The 20,607-nt window shown below is 46.8% G+C and overlaps 2 protein-coding genes across 5 annotated transcripts in view; one reads left to right on the forward strand and one right to left on the reverse strand.

Moving 5' to 3' along the window:
• The window catches only part of LOC119952308 (sodium- and chloride-dependent neutral and basic amino acid transporter B(0+)-like), a 388,856-nt gene that overhangs the window by 243,636 nt on the left and 124,613 nt on the right, over nucleotides 1-20,607 (reverse strand). The gene's annotated exons all lie outside the window — the stretch shown is intronic.
• Nucleotides 1-20,607, forward strand: part of LOC119952307 (sodium- and chloride-dependent neutral and basic amino acid transporter B(0+)-like) — a 188,390-nt gene that overhangs the window by 143,902 nt on the left and 23,881 nt on the right. For 3 of the 4 annotated variants that reach the window (XM_038775955.1, XM_038775956.1, XM_038775958.1), the window contains 2 exons: nucleotides 8,974-9,083; nucleotides 12,742-12,912. In XM_038775955.1, the coding sequence (XP_038631883.1) occupies nucleotides 8,974-9,083; nucleotides 12,742-12,912 (281 nt within the window). The remainder of the gene's footprint in view (nucleotides 1-8,973; nucleotides 9,084-12,741; nucleotides 12,913-20,607) is intronic. The other variant, XM_038775957.1, reaches the window with a different exon arrangement.

Raw genomic sequence — 20,607 nt, forward strand, 5'->3', positions numbered from 1 at the left:
GGCTCCTTCATTAAATGTTTTTAAGGTAAAGATAGATGGTTTTTTGAAGAATAAAGGGATTAAGGGTTATGGTGTTCGGGCCGGAAAGTGGAGCTGAGTCCACAAAAGATCAGCCATGATCTCATTGAATGGCGGAGCAGGCTCGAGGGGCCAGATAGCCTACTCCTGCTCCTAGTTCTTATGTTCTTATGTTATGTTCTTTGTTCTATGAACCTCCTCTGGTACTTTCCAAAGACAGCTCATCCTTCCTTAGACACGGGACCCAAAACTGCTCACAGTACTCCAAATGGGGTCTGACCAAGCCTTTTCCAGCCTCAGAAGTAGATCCCTGCTTTTGTACTCCAGTCCTCTCAACATGAATGTTAACATTGCATTTGCCTTCCTAACTGCCGATTGAACCTTCACGTTAACCTGAAGAGAATCTTGAACTAGGGATCTGAAAGCCCTTTGTGCTTCTGTATTTCCAAGCCTTTTCCCATGCAGAAAATAGACTGTGCTTCCATTCTTCCTACCAAAGTGCATAACCTCACACTTTTCCCCATTGTATTCCATCTGTCACTTCTTTGCCCACTCTCTTAACCTGTCCAAGTCCTTCTGTAGCCCCCGTGCTTCCTCAATACTACCTGTCCTCGACGTATCATCGTCAAACTTAGCAACAGTGCCCTAGGTTCCATCTTCCAGATTGTTAATGTATATTGTGAAAAGTTGTGGTCCCAACACCAACCCTGGGGCACACCACTAGTCACTGACTACAATCCTGAAAAAGACCCCTTTATCCCCACTCTCTGCCTTCTGCCAGTCAGCCAATCCTCTATCCATGCCAGTATCTTATCCTTAATACCATGGGCCTACTGGAAATCTAAATATATCACATCCACTGGTTAACTTTTGTCTAACTTCCTTGTTACCTTCTCAAAGAATTCGAACAGATTTGTCAGACATGACATCTCCTTGACGAAGCCATGCTGACTCAGTCCTATTTTATCTTGCACTTCCAAATACTTTGCAATCCCACCTTTAATATGGACTCTAAAATCTTACCGGGGATGGGAACCGGAATAGCAAGCCATGTATAGAGACTGGGGAGAAAAGTGAGATTTAAATAATCATAGCGCAGAGTAAGAGCAGGCAGAGGAAAGCCGCAGGGCTCAGCGGGACTGTAGGTCAAGAGTGAGTTTGCTTCAATGCAATAAAAGTAACAGGTAAAACAGATAAACTGAGAGCCTGGATTACTGCATGGAACTATGATTTAATTGCAATTACGGAGACATGGTTAAAGGAGGGACAGGATTGGCAGCTTAATATTCCGGGATATTGTTGTTTTAGATGGGACAGACAGGGGAAACAAAAGAGGTGGGGGAGTTCCATTGCTGATTAGGAAGAAGGTCACAGCTGTGTTGAGGAAGGATACATTAGAGGGATCTTGTAGTGAAACATCATGGGTGGAGTTCAGAACAAGAAGGGTGAAATCACAATGTTGGGAATGTACTATAGAGCTCCCAACAGCCCGCAGGAGACAGAAAAGCAGTGTGCAGACAGATACGGAAAAGGTGTGAAAAAAGCAGGGCAGTTGTGACTTTAATTACCCCCATATTGACTGGGAATCCCTTACAGCCAAGGGCTCAGGTGGAGAGCAATTTGCTCGATGTGTTCAGGTGGGCTTTTTGATACGGTATGTTGACAATCCAACTAGTGTGGAGGCCACACTAAACTTGGCACTGGGAATGAGCCAGACAAGATGATTAATGTTTCAGTGGGGGAGCATTTTGGACTTTGCGACCATAATTCCATAAGATTTAGGGTAGTCATGGATAAGGACAAGAGTGACACGTGGGTGAGGGTGCTTAATTGGGCGAGGGCCAGTGACATCCAAATTAGACAGGAACTGCAGAATGTGGATTGGGAGCGGCTGTTTGAGGGCCACATCTGACATGTGGGAGGCCAGTTTATTGAAGTGAAGGACAAGCATGTGCCAGCAAAAATGAAGGATAGAAATGGCAGGATTCAGAAACCATGGATGACAAGGGAAATTGTAATCTTAGTCAAAAAGAAAATGGAAGTATATGATAGGTCTAGGCATCTAAAAACTGACAAAGCACTTGAGGAGTAGAGTGAATGTAGAACTTAAATGTGGAATTAGGAGGGCTAAAAGGGACCATGAAATGTCTTTAGCAAACATGGTCAAGGAGAATCTCAAGGCCTTTTATGCACACGATGAGAACAAGAGGGTAGAAAGAGAAAGAGTAGGCCCACTCAAGGATAATGGAGGGAAGTTATGAGTGGAATCACAGGACATGGGTGAAATCCTTAATAAGTAGTTTGTACCAGTATTCACCAGGGAGAAAGACATGTTGGATTTAGAGGTCAGGGACAGGTGTGCAAATGCTCTTGACCATCAGTATATCAAAGGAGAAAGTGTTGAGTACGCTAAATTACATTAAGTTAAACAAGTCGGCAGCACGGTAGCATAGTGGTTAGCACAGTTGCTTCACAGCTTTAGGGTCCCTGGTTCGATTCCCGGCTTGGGTCACTGTCTGTGTGGAGTCTGTATGTTCTCCATGTGTGTGTGTGGGTTTCCTCCAGGTGCTCTGGTTTCCTCCCACAGTCTAAAGATGTGCAGGTTAGGTGGATTGGCCATTCTAAATTGCCATTAGTGTCCAAAAAGGTTAAGTGGGGTTACTGGGTTACGGGGATAAAGGAGACAGGGTGGAGGCATGGGGCTTAAGTAGGGTGCTCTTTCTAAGGGCTGGTGTAGATTCGATGGGCTGAATGGCCTCCTTCTGCACTGTTAATTCCAGGGCCGGATGGGATCTATCCCAGATTACTGCAGGAGTCAAGGGGAGAAATGACTGGGGCCTTAACAGATATCTTCAGATCAATTTTGACCACAGGCGAGATTCTAGAGGACTGGAGAACAGCCAATGTTGTTCTCTTGTTTGAGAAAGGAAGGGATAATCCAGAAAATTATGGGTCAGCGAGCCTGACATCAGTGGCAAGGAAGCTTTTGGAAAAGATACTGAGGGACAGGATATATGCACATTTGAAGGAAAATGGACCAGTTTGTGACGGGCAGCGTGGTTTTGTATGGGAAGGTCAGGTCTCACCAACTTGAGTGAATAGTTTTTTGAAGACGTGATAAGAAAATTGAAGAGGGAAGGGCTGTGGATGTAGTTTATATGGACTTTAGCAAGGTCCCAAATGGCAGACTGGTACAAAAACCAACATCTCATGGGATTTGGGTTGGGCTGGCCAGATGGATACAGAACTAGCTTGGTTGCAGAAGACAGAGAGTAGCGGTGCAAGAGTGTTTTTCAGAATGGAGATCTGTAGCTAGTGGTGTTCTGCAGGGATCAGTGCTGGGATCTCTGTTGTTTGCAGTATATATAAATGATCTGGAGGAAAATGTCGGTGGTCTGATTAGTAAGTTTGCGGATGACATGAAGATTGGTGGAGTTACTGATTGTGCCAAGGATTATCAGACGATACAACTGGATGCAGATAGATTGGAAACTTGGGCACAGAAATGACTCACAAAGTTTAATATGGACAAATGCGAGGTGATGCATTTTGGAGGGTGAAATCTAGGCATGAGTTATACTGTAAATGGCAGAACCCTTAGGAACATTAACACATAGAGGGATCTGGGCATACATGTCCACAGTTTCTTAAAAGCGGCAACACAGGCGGCCAAGATGATTAAGAAGGCATATGGCATGCTTGCCTTCATCATCCGGGGCATTAAGTACAGGAGGTTGGAAATCACGTTGCAGTTACATAAAACCTTGGTTAGGCCACATGTGGCATTGCGTGCAGTTCTGGTCCCCACATCAGAAGAATGTGGAAGCTTTGGAGAGAGTGCGAAGAAGTTTCACTGGGATGTTAATTGGTCTTGAGTGTGTTGGCTATGAGGAGAGGTTAAATAAACTAGGATTGTTTTCACTAGAAAGACGAAGGCTGAGGGGAGACCTGATAGAGGTCTACAAAATTATGAGAGGCATAGACAGTGTGGATAGTCAGAGGCTTTTTTAAAGGGTAGAAGTGACACAGGTTCAAGATGAAAGGGGGAAAGATTAAGGGAGATGCGAGGGGTACGTTTTTCACGCAGAGAGTGGTGGGTGCCAGGAATGTGGGTGCCCAGCCCAGGATATAGTGGGAGTAGGCACATTACCAACATTTAAGAGGTATCTGGGTGGGTACATGAATTATGGGGGAAATAGAGGAATACGGACTGAGTATGGCAGAAGGTTTTTTTTTAGTTAGGGCATCATGATGGGCACAGGCTTGGAGTGCCGAAGCATCTGTTCCTATGTTGTACTTTTCTTTATTCTCTTTATTCTTTGTTCTATAATTTCTTCTCTTCTGCTTCCCTCTCTTCTTAAACAGGGATGTAACATTAGCCATTTTCGAGTCCTCTGGGACCCCCCCTGTCTCCAGTGATTCCTAAAACATCAACATTAATGCCTCCACAATCTCCTCAGCTATCTCTTTTAGAACCCTGGGATGTAATCCATCCACTCCAGGTGATTTATCCATATTCAGACCTTTCAGTTTCCCTCGAACCTTCGCTTTTGTGATAGCCACCACACTCACCTCTGCTCCATTCTCCCACAGGTGTCTTTCACCGTGAAAACTGATACAAATTAACTATTCAGTTCCTCTGCTATTTCTTTGTTTCCTATTACTATTTTTCCCGCCTCATTGTCCAGTGGCCAATGTCTATTCTGGTCTCTCTGTTACCTCGGTACACGTGACAATAAACAAATCCAATCCAATCCTTTTATATATCGAAAAAAACTATTGGGGTGCGATTCTCCGCCCCCCCACACCGGTTGGGAGAATAGCAGGAGGGCCTCCCAACATTTTTTGCGCCCTCCCGCTATTCTCTCCCCACCTCGCCCGACCCACGTCACGAAAATCGGTGAGCGGCGATTCTCCGCGGCCGATGGGCCGAGCGGCCGGGCCGTTAAGCCTGTTTTTTCACGGCAGCAAACACACCTGCTTGCTGCCATCGTAAAAACGGGCGCTGGATGCCCGTTTGGGGTATCCAGAGGCCCGTTTGGGGTGGAAGCACCACCGTTGTGCTTGGGAGGGGACAGGCCCGCGATCGGTGCCCACCGATCGTCGGGCCTGCATCCAAAAGGGACGCACTATTTCCCCTCCGCCACCCGACAAGATCAAGCTGCCACATCTTGTCGGGCGGCGGTGGAGAAATGCGGAACCGCGCATGCGTGGGATCCTTCAATGGCGTGATGACGTCACCCACGCATGCGTGGTTTTGGAGGCGGCTTGGCGAGCGGCCTTAACGACGGTCGTTAAGGCCGCGACGCCGTAATTCCCGGGGTCCCGCTCCTAGCCCCGATGGGGGGGGGAGAATCGGGTCCCGAGAACGGGCGTGAAGGCTGCCGTGAAACACGGCTAATTTCACGGCAGCCTTTACGACTTTCCGCGTTTGTGGAGAATCTCGCCCTTGTTATCTTCTATCACACACCCCACCTCCATCAAACCCCCAATGGAGCGCCGACCAGGCAGATGGGTAGGCAGTGCTACGTGAGGATGGGCAACCCTCCACGCTAGAAGAATGAGTCAGCACCTCTGTGCTCCTGGCAACACAATGCCCCACATGACGCATGTGCCCCTCCTCCCCTCAAGGGAAATCGAACCTCAACGCCGAAGTCAGCCCACATCACCTCACTTTGCACCACATGCCAATACCCATACTGCCTGCCATGGCCGGGTGCCCTGCACAGCCCGATACAGCCTCCCCGAACAGGCGCCGGAATGTGGCGACAAGGGGCTTTTCACAGTAACTTCATTTGAAGCCGTGACAATAAGCGATTTTCATTTCATTTTTTCATTTCACACATAGGCCACTAGCCAAGGTCCCCCTGTGCTGCCCCCCTCCGTATATCTCACACTGTTAATTATCCGTCCCATAGGAGAAGACGGCCCTCAACCACAATGATCGGGAGAAGACCGGAGGGGGCCCGCAGGGGTTCTGCGGGTCTCACTTGCTCGCCTGATGCCGACCTCTGGCTCAGAAACGGCCGTCTCGAAAGCCCATCAACCAGGTCCAGTGCCCACTGCTTTGCTGCGGTGAGGGATCGAAGATCCGGCGGTCCCCTTCCGTTCTATTCCCTCTCCCGGCAATTGTGGGCCGCATTCTCCTGGTGGGGGAGAAGACAGAAAACGCAGTGTCAGGCAGTCGGAAGCATGCAGCACAAAAATGGGTACCAGGTGGTCTTTGTGGATAGGGCACCCGGCCATAGTAGCTGGATTATCAGACGATACAACTGGCATAGTAGCTGGTATGCGTGCTGGTAATTGGTGAAGGGTGGGGTGTGGTCGGATGGGGAGCAGGGTTAGAGTTGTGTAGGACTAGGTTTAATGTAAGGGGCACCATTCTGCCTACTCATCCTGACTGCCCTGAGGATGTTGTGCAGTTTTTTTGCGGCACAGCTAGCCGGCCCTGGCGGTGGACTCCACAGCGCTCAAGGCATCTGGCAACTAAGCCCAGGCCACATCTCCTCAACAACTTCCGGCAAGGTCTTGAGCTCTGCGTCCACAAATTGGGTTGCCGCTCTCCGTGCTGCCATCTTGTTGGCTGGGATGACTGTGTGTGGGGAGAGGAGTGCTAATATGTGGCTGCAGCTTATCAGCCTCTCAATGGGATCAGCACCAATCATGCTATTGTATAAGTCCACCGAGTCTGTTCCGGCGTCAGTACTTGATCTCCAAAATGGAAAATCCCGCCCTTAGTCTCCCAAATGGAGAATCTTGTTCCACATCCATTCCCACTTGCATTAAATTTCATCTGATCCAATTTCCAAATCATCCTCTCTGTCTACCTCTCATTTTGGTACACTCTCTGTCTACGTCTCGCTCTGGCACAGTTTCCGTCTATGTCTCTCTGATACAGTCTCTGTCTCGGTCTCACTTTGGCACATTCTCTGTCTACGTCAACCTCTGGCACAATCTCCAATAGTAAAAATAATAATCTTCATTAGTGTCACAAGTAGGCTTACATTACACTCCAATTAATTTACTGTGAAAATCCCCTCGTCGCTGCACAGCAGTGCCTGTTCAGGTACACAGAGGGAGAATTCAGAATGTCCAATTCACCTGACAAGCATGTCTTTCTGGACTTGTGGGAGGAACCGGATTACCTGGAGGAAAACTATGCGGACACGGGAGGAATGTACAGAGTCTGCACAGAAAGTGACCAAGCTGGGAAACAAACCCGGGTCCCTGGCACTGGGAAGCTACAGTGCTAACCACTGTGCTATATCTCTCTGGTACAGATTCTGGGCGCGATTCACCAATTGCAGGACTAAGTGTCCGCCCCATCGCGTTTCGCGACGGTGCGAAACGGGTGTGGGCAGTAGGGATTCTGGCCCCCACAGGGGGTCAGCACGGCGCTGGAGCGGTTCACAGGGGGCCAGCATGGTGCTGGTGCAGTTCACATCGCTCCAGCCTTACATCCTGGCGCCAACCCGTGCATGCGCAGTGGCGAAGCGTCAATCGACGCATGCGCGGTAGACTCACGGAATGGTCCGGCCCTAACGCAACATGGTGCATGGGATCTGGGGCCAGACGCGGGGGTGGGGGGGAGGTAGAGGCCGGCCCACCAATCGATGAGTCCCGACTGCGGCCCAGACCTCATCGGAGGCCCTCCCCCCCCCACCGGTGAAGGAGTGTTTTTCCCTGCCCCACAGGCCACTCCCCAGACCCTTCGCGCAGAGTTCTCGCTGGCAGTGACCAGGGGTGAACGGCGCCGGTGAGACTCTGCTGTTTCCGCGCGGCCGCTCGGCCTCATGAGGGCCGGAGAATCAGCGGCCCGGCTGCGGACAGAGGCCCATGACCGGCCCTGCGCTAAGCTCGCCGGCGCAAATGGCGCCGATTCGCTGCACCTCGGATAATCGCGCGCCGGCGTCAGGGCGGCGGAGCGCGGTTGCATCGATCCTCCGGCCCGGCGCAGGGCTGGGAGAATCACGCCCTCTGTCTCCATCTCACAGTGGCACAGCCTCTGTCTACATTTCTCTCTGGCAGTCTCTGCCTACATCTCAATCAGCACAGTCTCTGTCTATGTCTCACACTGGCACAGCCTGTCTATGTCTTGTTAAGGCACAATTTATGATCATAATCATTTCCATATGAATTTGAATGAGATTATCATGTTCTAATCCGCCACCATTAACATCCTGAAAGTCATCTTTGACCAGAGGTTTAAGAAGACCATCATAAAAATTCTGTGGCTACAGAGGTTGGGAATTCTGCAGTGAGTAACACAATTCATTACTCCTTAAAGATTGCCCACTATCTACAAGCACAAGTTTGGAGCATGATGGAATGCTGTTCAATTTTGTGAATCAGTGCAGCTCCAACAATATTCCAGATGTTCAACACCACCCGAAACAACGCAATCCATCCATCAATTTAAACATTTAATTCCATCAGCACCTGCATACAGCGGCAACTGTGAGTGCCACCTGAAAGATGTCCCGTAGCAATTCACCAAACCACGTTCAACAGCAGCTTGCAAATCTTTGATCCACCAGCTAAGAGGATTTAGGCAGCAGATACATGGGAACAACACCACATATAAGTTCCTCTACAAGCCACCCATCGTCTTTACTTGGAATTATATTAGTGTTCCTTCACTGTTGTTGAATCGATATCCTGGACTTGAGTCCTAACAGCCCTGTAGGTGTACTCACACCACATGGACTGCAGTGGTTAAAGTAAGTGGCACACCATTACCTTCTCAGAGGCAATTAGGAATGGACAACAAATGCTGTTGTTTTACAATTTTGCTAATTTACTCAACCTGCTTGAAATTCTGAGCAATCCCTTCTCTGATTTAACCTGTTCATTGGTGACACTCAGCACAAGATGAACTTCTGCAGTAAATAAGCTTCCCTGAAGACTGGACAAACCAAGTGATTGTGTCTCTCTCTGCTTTCTTGTTATTCACAGGGATAAACAGATTTATCAAAGACATTGAGATGATGATTGGGGAAAGGACTTGGTTTTTCTGGCTGTGGTGGAGAGTCTGTTGGATTTTTATCTCTCCATGTCTGCTGATAGTAAGGAGATGTTACATAACTGTTCAATGAATTATTGCTAACATATTTTAAAAATATAAATATTAGAAATATCAGTACAGCATTGGCAGTATCTGGGCTGCAGTATATTGTTATGGGCCAGGGTTTAGAGAACCCCAAAGTGTATCATGGAATTCACCTGACAATTCACAACTTTTAATAGATTGTGGAATGGGGAGCACACGGCCCACTCTACAGGTGTGGTACAGCATTCTATGAACTCAAGTTAACCTTTTTAAAACATAGTGAACATCTTAGCAACCATTAATTCAAATACAACCCCCAAAGACGACAACACTAAGTAAACCTTTAAGCTTTCCTTTTTAACATCTGATAAAATCTTTATCAGAAGCACATCAGGTTAAAGTCACTACTGAAAACATTTATAATTCTGAATTCATCAAATGATCAAGTGATAGTCTTTTGATGGCAGAGCGAACAGCAGTACACCTGCTTTGTCTGGCTTCAGCTCCAACCCTGAAAACAAATCTAAAATAAACCCTGCAGCCGGCTCAAAAACGAAAGTAAAAAGCTGACAGACAGCCTAGCTCCACCCACTCTCTGACATCACTGCAGTAATAAGCACCCATTTCTTAAAGGTACTCTCACTACAGACAATTATACACACACCCATTTATAAACACTCATTTCTTTAATGTACTCTCACATGACAATATGGAGTTTGGAAACTGTGAGGCTTTCCCATCGACAGGATGTGTCTCCAGTTTGGGATTCTCCAGCTCGGAGCTTTTGAGCTGTTGTGCAAGTTGGAGAGACATATATCAGAGAGGCAAGGACATTGATATAATTTTCTCCAGAGTCAGTTGCATCTTATCGGAAAGCTCTGGGCCAGGAAGTGGGGAGTGTGACTATCGTGTGACAACAGGATGGGGGCATACTACAGGACATATCGAAGGAGGTTCCTCAGATTCTGACCATATCCAATGGTTAGTGTCATTGTTACCTGCAGGATTAAGGATGTGAGGAGAATGGTCGGAATGGGAACCGTGGGGTTGAAGGCAATCAAGGTGCAGGGTAAAATAGAAAGAGAACGTTTGTAGTTTTATGGGGTGCGATAATTAAGGGGATGGGCACCATTTTCTGCAGATATGGAATCCAGGGTGTGTGTGTCAAGTATCAGAGAGAAGGATAAAGGGTATCTCATAGCAACCGGATAGGAAGATGGAAAAGGATGAGGAGGTCCCAGTAATCGTGTCCATGTCAAAGCCAATGACATAGGGAGGAAAAGGGACGAGGTTCTCATCAGAGAATATCAGAAGCTGGGAACTAAATTTAAAACAGGACTCAACCAGTAGTAATTTCTAGATTACTATGGATACCACGAGCTAATTGACATAGGAACAGACAGATCAGGAAGATTAATGTAACATTACTGAAGGTGGGTTGTGGGAAGGTGGGGTTCCATTTTATGGCGCACTGATGTTAACACTGGCTTAGGAAGGAGCTGGACATCGGCTAGGGGTTCCACTCAAACTGTGGAGCTCCAGATAAACCAGGACTCTCACAGAAAGGATAAATCTTGTTGTGGAGAATCTTCACAAAGGGGTCCCTAGAGCAGTACCCTGGATCTTTGGATTGCTAGTCCAGTGATGATGCCACTACACCACAGCCTCCCTACAACAATGGGGAATGTGAGAGCCATTTTGGAGTTCTTCAGGCTCTCATTACACTAAAAGAAAAGGTACAATAAACCCAATTTCTCATCAGTTAAGTTAACATTTTCTAGAACCTTGCAGTTCTCGGTGGTTATTGTTGCAGCAAAGGATTTTTAATCCAGCAACTCCATTTATGGATCATGCATGATTGATTTTTATGATAACAATTGATTGACCATGGTTTTCCATATTATATTAAATGACTCAGTGCGATGCAAATATGCAACCTAGTTCCCAGGCTCCGAATATTCGGGTAGCACGGTAGCATAGTGGTTAGCACAGTTGCTTTACAGCTCCAAGGTCTCAGGTTCGATTCCCGGCTTGGGTCACTGTCTGTGCAGAGACTGCATGTTCCCTCCGTGGGTTTCCTCCGGGTGCTCCGGTTTCCTCCCACAGTCCAAAGATGTGCAGGTTAGATGGATTGGCCATGCTAAATTTTCCTTAGTGTCCAAAAAGGTTGGGTGGGGTTACTGGGTTACTGGTATAGTGGACTTGGGTAGGGTTCTCTTTCCAAGGGCCAGTGCAGACTCGATGGGCTGGCTGACCTCCTTCTGCACTGTAAATTCTATGAAATTGTATCTCAAGAACCCGCTCCAACTCAAGAGAATAATACATCCTTTCCCAAGGTCTGGAGTAACTATCTGAAGGTCTCCCACTTTTCACCATGAAGGTTCGGTGCCTTCATGGGGCCCGGAGTTGATGTTGAGGACTCCGAGGGAACTCCCTCCACACTGAATACCAATGTACCTCCACGATGGTGATGGTGGTGCCTGTGACATTACCTCTAAAGTATGATTCTGTCAGTATGACTATGTCAGGCTGTTGCTTGACTAGTTTGTGAGACAGCTCTCCCAATTTTGGCACAAGCTCCCAGATGTTAGTAGGGAGGACTTTGCGGGTTGACAGAGCTGGGTTTGCTGTTGTTGTTTTGGTCCCTGGGTAATGCCGGGTGGTCCATCTAGTTTCATTCCTTTTTCGTGTTTTTGTAGCTGTACCAAGGTCAATCCGGTTTCTTTCTTTGGGATTATTGAGTTTATAGCGGTTTGATACAACTCAGTGGCTTGCAAGGCCATTTAAGAGTCAACCACATTGCTGTGGATCTGAGTCACATGTAGGACTGACAAGTTGAGGACTGCAGAGGTCCTTCCCTAGTGATCCAGCTGGGTTTTTTGTGTGATAATTGACAATAGTCATCATTAAACTTTTAATTTCAGATGTCTATTGGATTCAATTTCCACCATTTCCACCACCATCTGCCTTGGCGGGATTCGAACCCGGGTTCCCAGAGCATTCCCCTGGGTTTCTGGATTACCAGTCCAGCGACAATACCACTATGTTACCGCCTCCCCATACAAGATTGAATGGTTGTGAACATTTCTGATGTCCATTATTTTTTAAAAAGTTGTATTGACACGTGAGAAGATTCAGAAAAAAATTGACAAGGGTGATATTTGAAGGGAGGGGTTATAATTATCTGGAAAGATTGAATGGTTGGGTTCCTTTCTCCAGAGAATTCTGAATGACAACCTGATTGAGGTCTTTAAGATTATGACAGGGCAGATGTAGAGAGGTGTTTCCATTTGTGAGGGAGACGGAAACCCGGCTCATATATATTAGATGGCCATGAATAAATTCAATATTAATTCAGGCAAAACCACTTCATTTAGAACGCGAGAAGAATGAGAGAAGCTGTGGCAAAAAAAACAGGAATACATTAAAGCAGAAGATGGATAAAAACATTGGAGGAACTGAATAGAAGGCGATAGTGGAAGGGTAGGTGAACAGCAGTGGAAGGAGATGTATTTGGAGCTTAAACACCAGCAAAAATCTGTTGGGCCAAATGGTTTGTTTTTGGCAGTCGTTATATGTAATTGTAACCTTTTAGTGATTGAAACTGAAAAAAATTAAGTTGGAGAAAATTGATCTCATTCTGTTTCTGATCATTGTGGAATCATTTTTAACAGGCACTCCTAATTTGGTCATTAATAACATTTGCCGCACCAACATATGGGTCTGTTGAGTACCCTGTCTGGGCAATTGCACTTGGCTGGTGTCTGGTCATCTTCGTAATCATGTGTATCCCCATTGTCGCTATTGTGAGAGTTGTCCAAACTGAGGGTGCCAACCTGTGTCAGGTAAGGAAATCTTTCAAAGATTAGGCAGCAGAGTATCTGAAGGTCTCCAACTTTTCACCATATCTTCAGATCATCAATGTTATGTATCAGATTAACACCACTGGCTGATGTAATAATAATAATAATCTTTATTGTCTTAATCTTTATAATCTTAAATGTGCTTATATTAACCTGGCATTGAAGTTACTGTGAAAAGCCCCTAGTCACCACATTCCCGTGCCTGCTCGGGTGTGCAGAGGGAGAATTCAGAATGTCCAAATTACCTAATAGCATGTTCCTCCAGGACATGTTGGAGGAAGCGGGAGCACCCAGAGGAAACCCACGCAGACACGGGGAGAATGTGCAGACTCCGCACAGACAGTGACCCGAGCCGGGAATCAAACCTGGGACCCTTACGCTGTGAAGCCATACTGCTAACCGCCATGCTACCATGTTGTAATGTCATGTGCTGCACAATGATGTCATCAGAGAGTTTTGCAGGCTTTTGTAGAGTTCACTACTGTATCCTCCTGTTTATTCCCTTATTTCCTCTTTCTTTTATTTTTGCCGTTACATTTTTGATCCATGGATGATTAATGGACATGCCACTTTAAGGCAAGAAGCCCGTATTTTAATTCAAGCAGGAAGAATCCTGAAGACTGTGCTGGTTTAAACTGGATATTGCAGACTGGTCGACATCAGTGACAGAGAGTTGGGAGAGACACAGTTTGATTAATTTGGCTGGTGGCCACTGAATTGGCCCAAAAGGATATGTTTGCCCGGAAACATGTGGTGATGTTCATTTTTCCACTGGGATGTTTTTCAGAGTTCTAAGGTTTGAGTTTAGTTTCAGTTTTGATTCCGGCAGCCCAAAGAAGAGATCCAACTAACTCTCTTCAGAAAGAACTAGCTAAACCTTCTCAAGAAAGCCACTGTGAGGGCTGACTGACTCTCGAGAAAGCCTCTGGGTGATCACTCGTGGAACTACAGAGGCCTGAAGACATACCACGAACTGAAAGCAAAGTTTGATGTGAAATAAGGGGCAAAATTCTCTGACCCCACGCAGGGTCGGAGAATCGCCTAGGGCCGCAGAGAATCCCGCTCCAGCCATGTCCAGAATTCTCCCACCCGCCAGAAGTCGGCGTGCCGCCAATCCCGCCGCCCGTCTCGGAGAATGGCTGGGGCTGGCGGGATGCAACAGTTTTATGTGCTGCCATTATTCTCTGGCCCGGATGGGCTGAAGTCCCACCGACATGGCCACGGGTCACGTCGCCGTTAATCAAAGTAGGTATTTAACGGCGTCAACCAGTGATGATGGTTGACGCCGTTCAGCATGGAGGTGGGTGACAGGCCGGGGAGAGAGAGAGAACTGACAAACTGCGAGTGCCGGTGGGTTGGGGGGGGAAGAGAGAGAGAATTGACAAAGATAGAGAGAACTGACAAAGAGAGAGAGAATTGACAAAGAGAGAGAAATGACAAAGATAGAGAGAACTGACAAAGAGAGAGAAATGATAAAGAGAGAGAGAACTGACAAAGAGAGAGAACTGACAAAGAGAGAGAGAACTGACAAACTGCGAGTGCCGGTGGGTTGGGGGGGGGGGGGGAAGAGAGGGAGAACTGACAAAGAGAGAGAGAACTGATAAACTGCAAGTGCCGGTGGGTTGGAGGGTGGGGGGAGGGGGGGGGGGTGGCAAGAGAGATAGAACTGACAAAGAGAGAGAGAACTGACAAAGAGAGAGAACTGACAAAGAGAGAGAGAACTGACAAAGAGAGATAGAACTGACAAAGAGAGAGCGAACTGACAAAGAGAGAGAGAACTGACAAAGAGAGAGAGAACTGACAAAGAGAGATAGAACTGACAAAGTGCGAGTGCCGGTGGGTTCGGGGGGGGGGGGGGGGCGGGGGGAGGTAGGAAGAGAGATAGAACTGACAAAGAGAGAGAGAACTGACAAAGAGAGAGAAAACTGACAAACTGCGAGTGCCGGTGGGTTGGGAGGCGGGGGGGGGGGCTCTTTATGTGATGTCTCGCCGGGCGGCGTTGATGAATTCGCCCGACGTCAAGCGACGCGCCACTTCCGCAGCGGGTAAAACCAACGTGAATTGCGTAACGCCGCTGCTGGCCCATTCGGGCCCGGAGAATACGCAATGTTTTGCAGGGCCCGACGCCGGAGTCATCAGCGCCGTTTTTGGCCGCCGGTCCCGGGCATTGCGACGGACATCGGAGAATTTCACCCATTGTATCTCTCCAGGAAATGCTGTGAGCAATATAACTCTCTCCAGAAAGCTGCTAAATGTTGTGAGGACTGCATTCTTGAAATCAAAGATACCTGATTAACTCCACACTAAAGGCCTTGAAGCGAAGGCTGGGATTGAACCAAAGCTACTAATAACTACCATCTGAAGCAAAGACTCTTTAACTTTTGACTTTCATCCTTATTATATTCGCTTTCCTCCCTCTGTGTTTGCCTGTCTTGTGTATGTGTGTTGAGGGTGGGAGACAGTAATTAAATGATAGTTAACCAGTTGTATTTACTGCATATCTTATTAAAGTCATAAGGAAACAGTAATAGTGTTTGAACTTACAAACCTGGTGACTGTGATCAATGGGTAGCCAAGGGCCAAAGACTTCAGGTATGTTTATAAGAATTATTGATTAATTCACTTGTGTTGTGATTCCGGGGGACGTGGGGATGGAATTGACCATGCACTAGTCCAGGGTGCCATAACATGTCCTTAAGCAACATCAGGGTGGCATGGTAGCACAGTGGTTCGGACTGTTGCTTCACAGCGGCGGGGTCGCGGGTTCGATTCCCGCTTGCGTCACTGTCTCCGTGTCTGCGTCGGTTTCCTCCGTGTGCTCCAGTTTCCTACTGCAAATCCCAAAAGACATGCTTGTTAGGTGAATTGGACATTCTGAATTCTCCATCTGTGTACCCGAACAGGCGCCGGAGTGTGGCCACCGGGGGATTTTCACAGTAACATCATTGCAGTGTTAATGTAAACCTACTTGTGGCACGAATAAAGATTGCTATTATTATGTTAATAAACCCCTTGTACTATATTATATATGAACTTGACGAGTGCCACCTCTGACTCTTTCTCTTTGTGGCGACAAAAAAGAATATAACAGTCAGAATTCACAACAGCCATTTTTAGACTTCATGTTGTGAATTTAAGCAAACTTTTAATGCTGCTATTAATTGATTTTTAGCTGATTAACAATGTTATTTTAATGCTCTCAATCTAAAATCCAAGGAGGTGAAATTGGTCACCATGTCACTCTGGGGGATGGGTTACAGAAGCCCCAAAGACCTAAAATTATGCCAGTGTGTAAATATTTATATTTACTACCTACTAGAAATAAGATAAATAGGTACTGTTAAGGTCCAATCTAGGTGCTGTCTCCATACTTCTAAACACGGCTCTGTTCAACACTACACTAATTCATTTGTGCGGGTCATGTGTTCCCTAACATCACTGTGTAGCCAGCACTGTATTCAGCCCCACGTTAACCCTTTACAAGCCTGTCCCTTACACCACACGAATCAGTCATCACTGAACAAGGCACCTCCATTAGTATTATTCAGATAACAACGTGCAGGTGAGATGCTTTTGACTCACCTCTGTTCAGGCGAAGGTGCTGGAAGTTCTGAGGATTGTGGTTCCAGGTATCTTGGTGACCTGCTACGTACTTTCAGGGAGGCAACAGGATTTAGAGACCCAACTCTGTGCAAGGTTTTGGGGCTGTGGTTGTTGCATTTCTGGGTCTGTTACATGACCAGCAAATGGAGTGAATGTTACAGAGAGGGAAAGCTGTCCAAAGAGGGAGGAGGTGGGTGCCACACAGAATGTTCAACATGAGTTTTTCAAGAGCACTTCTACAATGCTCTTGGTTCAGCGAGCTGGTTAAGCTCACTGGGCTAAATCGCTGGCTTTTAAAGCAGACCAAGCAGGCCAGCAGCACAGTTCGATTCCCGTACCAGCCTCCCAGGACAGGCGCTGGAATGTGGTGACTAGGGGCTTTTCACAGTAACTTCATTGAAGCCTACTCGTGACAATAAGTGATTTTCATTTCATTTTTAATTTCATCCAGCCGACCGAATAAATATTGCCTGAGGTGATGCTGGTTCAACAAAGAGGTTTTCCAGAACAGTGTCACCTGAGGATGACACTGCCAGTGACTGCAAAGATCACATTGGAGTTTATGGGTTTGGATCTTTCCCAGCAGAAGTGGTCAACATTTCCAAATATCCCAGTGCACATCCATCAATGCTCTGGATGATTATGGAGGCCTTTTCATGCCAAGGGAACCTAATGCATTGTTTCCTCCCTCAGCAGAAAGGCAGAGTTAGAACACATTCTGGGGTAGATGAGACCTCTACAATGGGATGGTCTACACCTGGACCAGAGGGGTACTAATATCCTGGGGGGGAGGTTTGCTAATGCTCTTCGGGAGGGTTTAAACTAGTTCAGCAGGGGATTGGAAACCTGAATTGTAGCTCCAGTACACAAGACGTTGAGAGTAGTGAGGTCATGAGTAAGGTTTCAAAGTTGTAGGAGTGTACCGGCAGGAAGGAAGGTGGTTTAAAGTGCGTCTACTTCAATGCCAGGAGCATCCGGAATAAGGTGGGTGAGTTTGCGGCATGGGTTGGTACCTGGGACTTCGATATTGTGGCCATTTCGGAGACATGGATAGAGCAGGGCGAGGAATGGTTGTTGCAGGTGCTGGGGTTCAGATATTTCAGTAAGCTCAGGGAAGGTGGTAAGAGAGGGGGAGGGGTGGCATTGTTAGTTAAGGACAGTATTACGGTGGCCTAGAGGACATTTGATGAGGACTCGAATACTGAGGTAGTATGGGCTGAGTTAAGAAACAGGAAAGGAGAGGTCACCCTGTTGGGGGTTTTCTATAGGCCTCCGAAAAGTTCCAGAGATGTAGAGGAAAGGATTGCAAAGATGATTCTGGATAGGAGCGAAAGTAACAGGGTAGTTGTTATGGGGGACTTTAACTTTCTAAATATTGACTGGAAACACTATAGTGCGAGTACTTTAGATGGGTCCATTTTTGTCCAATGTGTGCAGGAGGGTTTCCTGACGCAGTATGTAGATAGGCCAACGAGAGGCAAGGCCGTATTGGATTTGGTACTGGGTAATGAACCAGGACAGGTGTCAGATTTGGAGGTAGGTGAGCACTTTGCTGATGGTGACCACATTTTGATTACGTTTACTTTAGCGATGGAAAGGGATAGGTATATACCGCGAGGCAAGAGTCATATCTGGGGGAAACGCAATTATGATGCGGTGAGGCAAGACTTAGGATGCATCGGCTGGAGACGAAAACTGCAGGGGCTGGGCACAATGGAAATGTGGAGCATGTTCAAGGAACAGCTACTGCGTGTCCTTGATAAGTATGTACCTGCTAGGCAGGAAGGAAGTGGTCGAGCGAGGGAGCCATGGTTTACTAAAGCAGTTGAAACACTTGTCAAGAGGAAGAAGGAGGCTTATGTAACGATGAGACGTGATGGTTCAATTAGGGCGCTTGAGAGTTACAAGTTAGCTAGGAAGGCTCTAAAGAGAGAGCTAAAAAGAGCCAGGTGAGGACATGAGAAGTCTTTGGCAGGTAGGATCACAGATAACCCTAAAGCTTTCAATAGATATGTCAGGAATAAAAGAATGACTAGGTTAAGAGTAGGGCCAGTCAACGACAGTAGTGGGAAGTTGTGCGTGGAGTCCGAGGAGATAGGAGAGGTGCTAAATGAGTATTTTTCATCTGTATTCACACAGGAAAAAGACAATGTTGTCGAGGAGAATACTGAGATACAGGCTACTAGATTAGAAGGGCTTGAGGTTCATAAAGAAGAGGTGTTAGCAATTCTGGAAAGTGTGAAAATACATACGTCCCCTGGGCCGGATGGGATTTATCCTAGGATTTTCTGGGAAGCTAGGGAGGAGATTGCTGAGACTTTGGCTTTGATCTTTAAGTCATCTTTGTCTACAGGAATAGTGCCAGAAGACTGGAGGATAGCAAATGTTGTCCCCTTGTTCAAGAAGTGAAGTAGAGATAACCCCGGTAACTATAGACCAGTGAGCCTTACTTCTGTTGTGGGAAAAGTCTTGGAAAAGTTTATAAGAGATAGGATGTAAAATCATCTGGAAAGGAATAATTTGATTAGAGATAGTCAACATGGTTTTGTGAAGAGTAGGTCGTGCCTCACAAACCTTATTGAGTTCTTCGAGAAGGTGACCAAACAGGTGGATGAGGGTAAAGCAGTTGATGTGGTGTATATGGATTTCAGTAAAGCATTTGATAAGGTTCCCCACGGTAAGCTATTGCAGAAAATACAGAGGCATGGGATTCAGGGTGATTTAGCAGTTTGGATCAGAAATTGGCTAGCTGATAGAAGACAAAGAGTGATGGTTGATGAGATGGGAAATGTTCAGACTGGTGTCCAGTTACTAGTGGTGTACCACAAGAATCTGTTTTGGGGCCGCTGCTGTTTTCGTTTTTATAAATGACCTGGAGGAGGGTGCAGAAGGATGTAGAGTAAATTTGCAGATGACACTAAAGTCGGTGGAGTTGTGGACAGTGCAGAAGGATGTTACAAGTTACAGAGGGACATAGATAAGCTGCAGAACTGGGCTGACAGTGGCAAATGGAGTTTAATGCAGAAAAGTGTGAGGTGATTCATTTTGGAAGGAATAACAGGAAGACAGAGTACTGGGCTAATGGTAAGATTCTTCGTAGTGTGGACGAGCAGAGAGATCTCGGTGTCCATGTCCATAGATCCCTGAAAGTTGCCACCCAGGTTGAGAGGGTTGTTAAGAAGGCGTACGGTGTGTTAGCTTTTATTGGTAGAGGAATTGAGTTACGGAGCCATGAGGTCATGTTGCAGTTGTACAAAACTCTGGTGCGGCCGCATTTGGAGTATTGCGTGTAGTTCTGCTCGCCGCATTATAGGAAAGATGGGGAAGCATTGGAAAGGGAACAGAGGAGATTTACAAGGATGTTGCCTGGTATGGAGGGAAGAGGCTGAAGGACTTGAGGCTGTTTTCATTAGAGAGAATGTTAAGAGGTGACTTAATTGAGGCTAACAAGATGATCAGAGGATTAGATAGGGTGGACATGGAGAGGCTTTTTCCTCGGATGGTGATGTCCAGCACGAGGGGACATAGCTTTAAATTGAGGGGAGATAGATATAGGACAGATGTCAGAGGTAGATTCTTTACTCAGAGAGTAGTAAGGGCATGGAATGCCCTGCCTGCAACAGTAGTGGACTCGCCAACACGAAACGCATTCAAATGGTCATTGGATAGGCATATGGACGATAAAGGAATAGTGTAGACGGGCTTTAGAGTGGTTTAACAGGTCGGTGCAACATCGAGGGCCGAAGGGCCTGTACTGCGCTGTGAGATACCACCCCTGAGTCTTGCCTGCTCATTGGTCATGTCCTGTGTTCTGTGTTCTACATGTGGCTTTTCCAGGACACAGGGTCTCGAGATGGTGCATGGCCCCACAAATGTAAGCCCACCTATGTCAAAGAGGTACAGAAACCACAAGGGCTACCATTCTATAATCACGTAACCATGCAGACAGAATCATGAGGGTGAATGCCCACTACCCTGGCCGAAGCCATGATGCCTTCATTCTGAGTCAGTCAGCTGTTTATGCTGTCTACGGGCACCAGCGTGCAACTCTCGGAGACAACGGAAAACCCTAGT

This window comes from Scyliorhinus canicula, chromosome 17, assembly GCF_902713615.1.
Source record: "Scyliorhinus canicula chromosome 17, sScyCan1.1, whole genome shotgun sequence".
Taxonomy (NCBI): domain Eukaryota; kingdom Metazoa; phylum Chordata; class Chondrichthyes; order Carcharhiniformes; family Scyliorhinidae; genus Scyliorhinus; species Scyliorhinus canicula.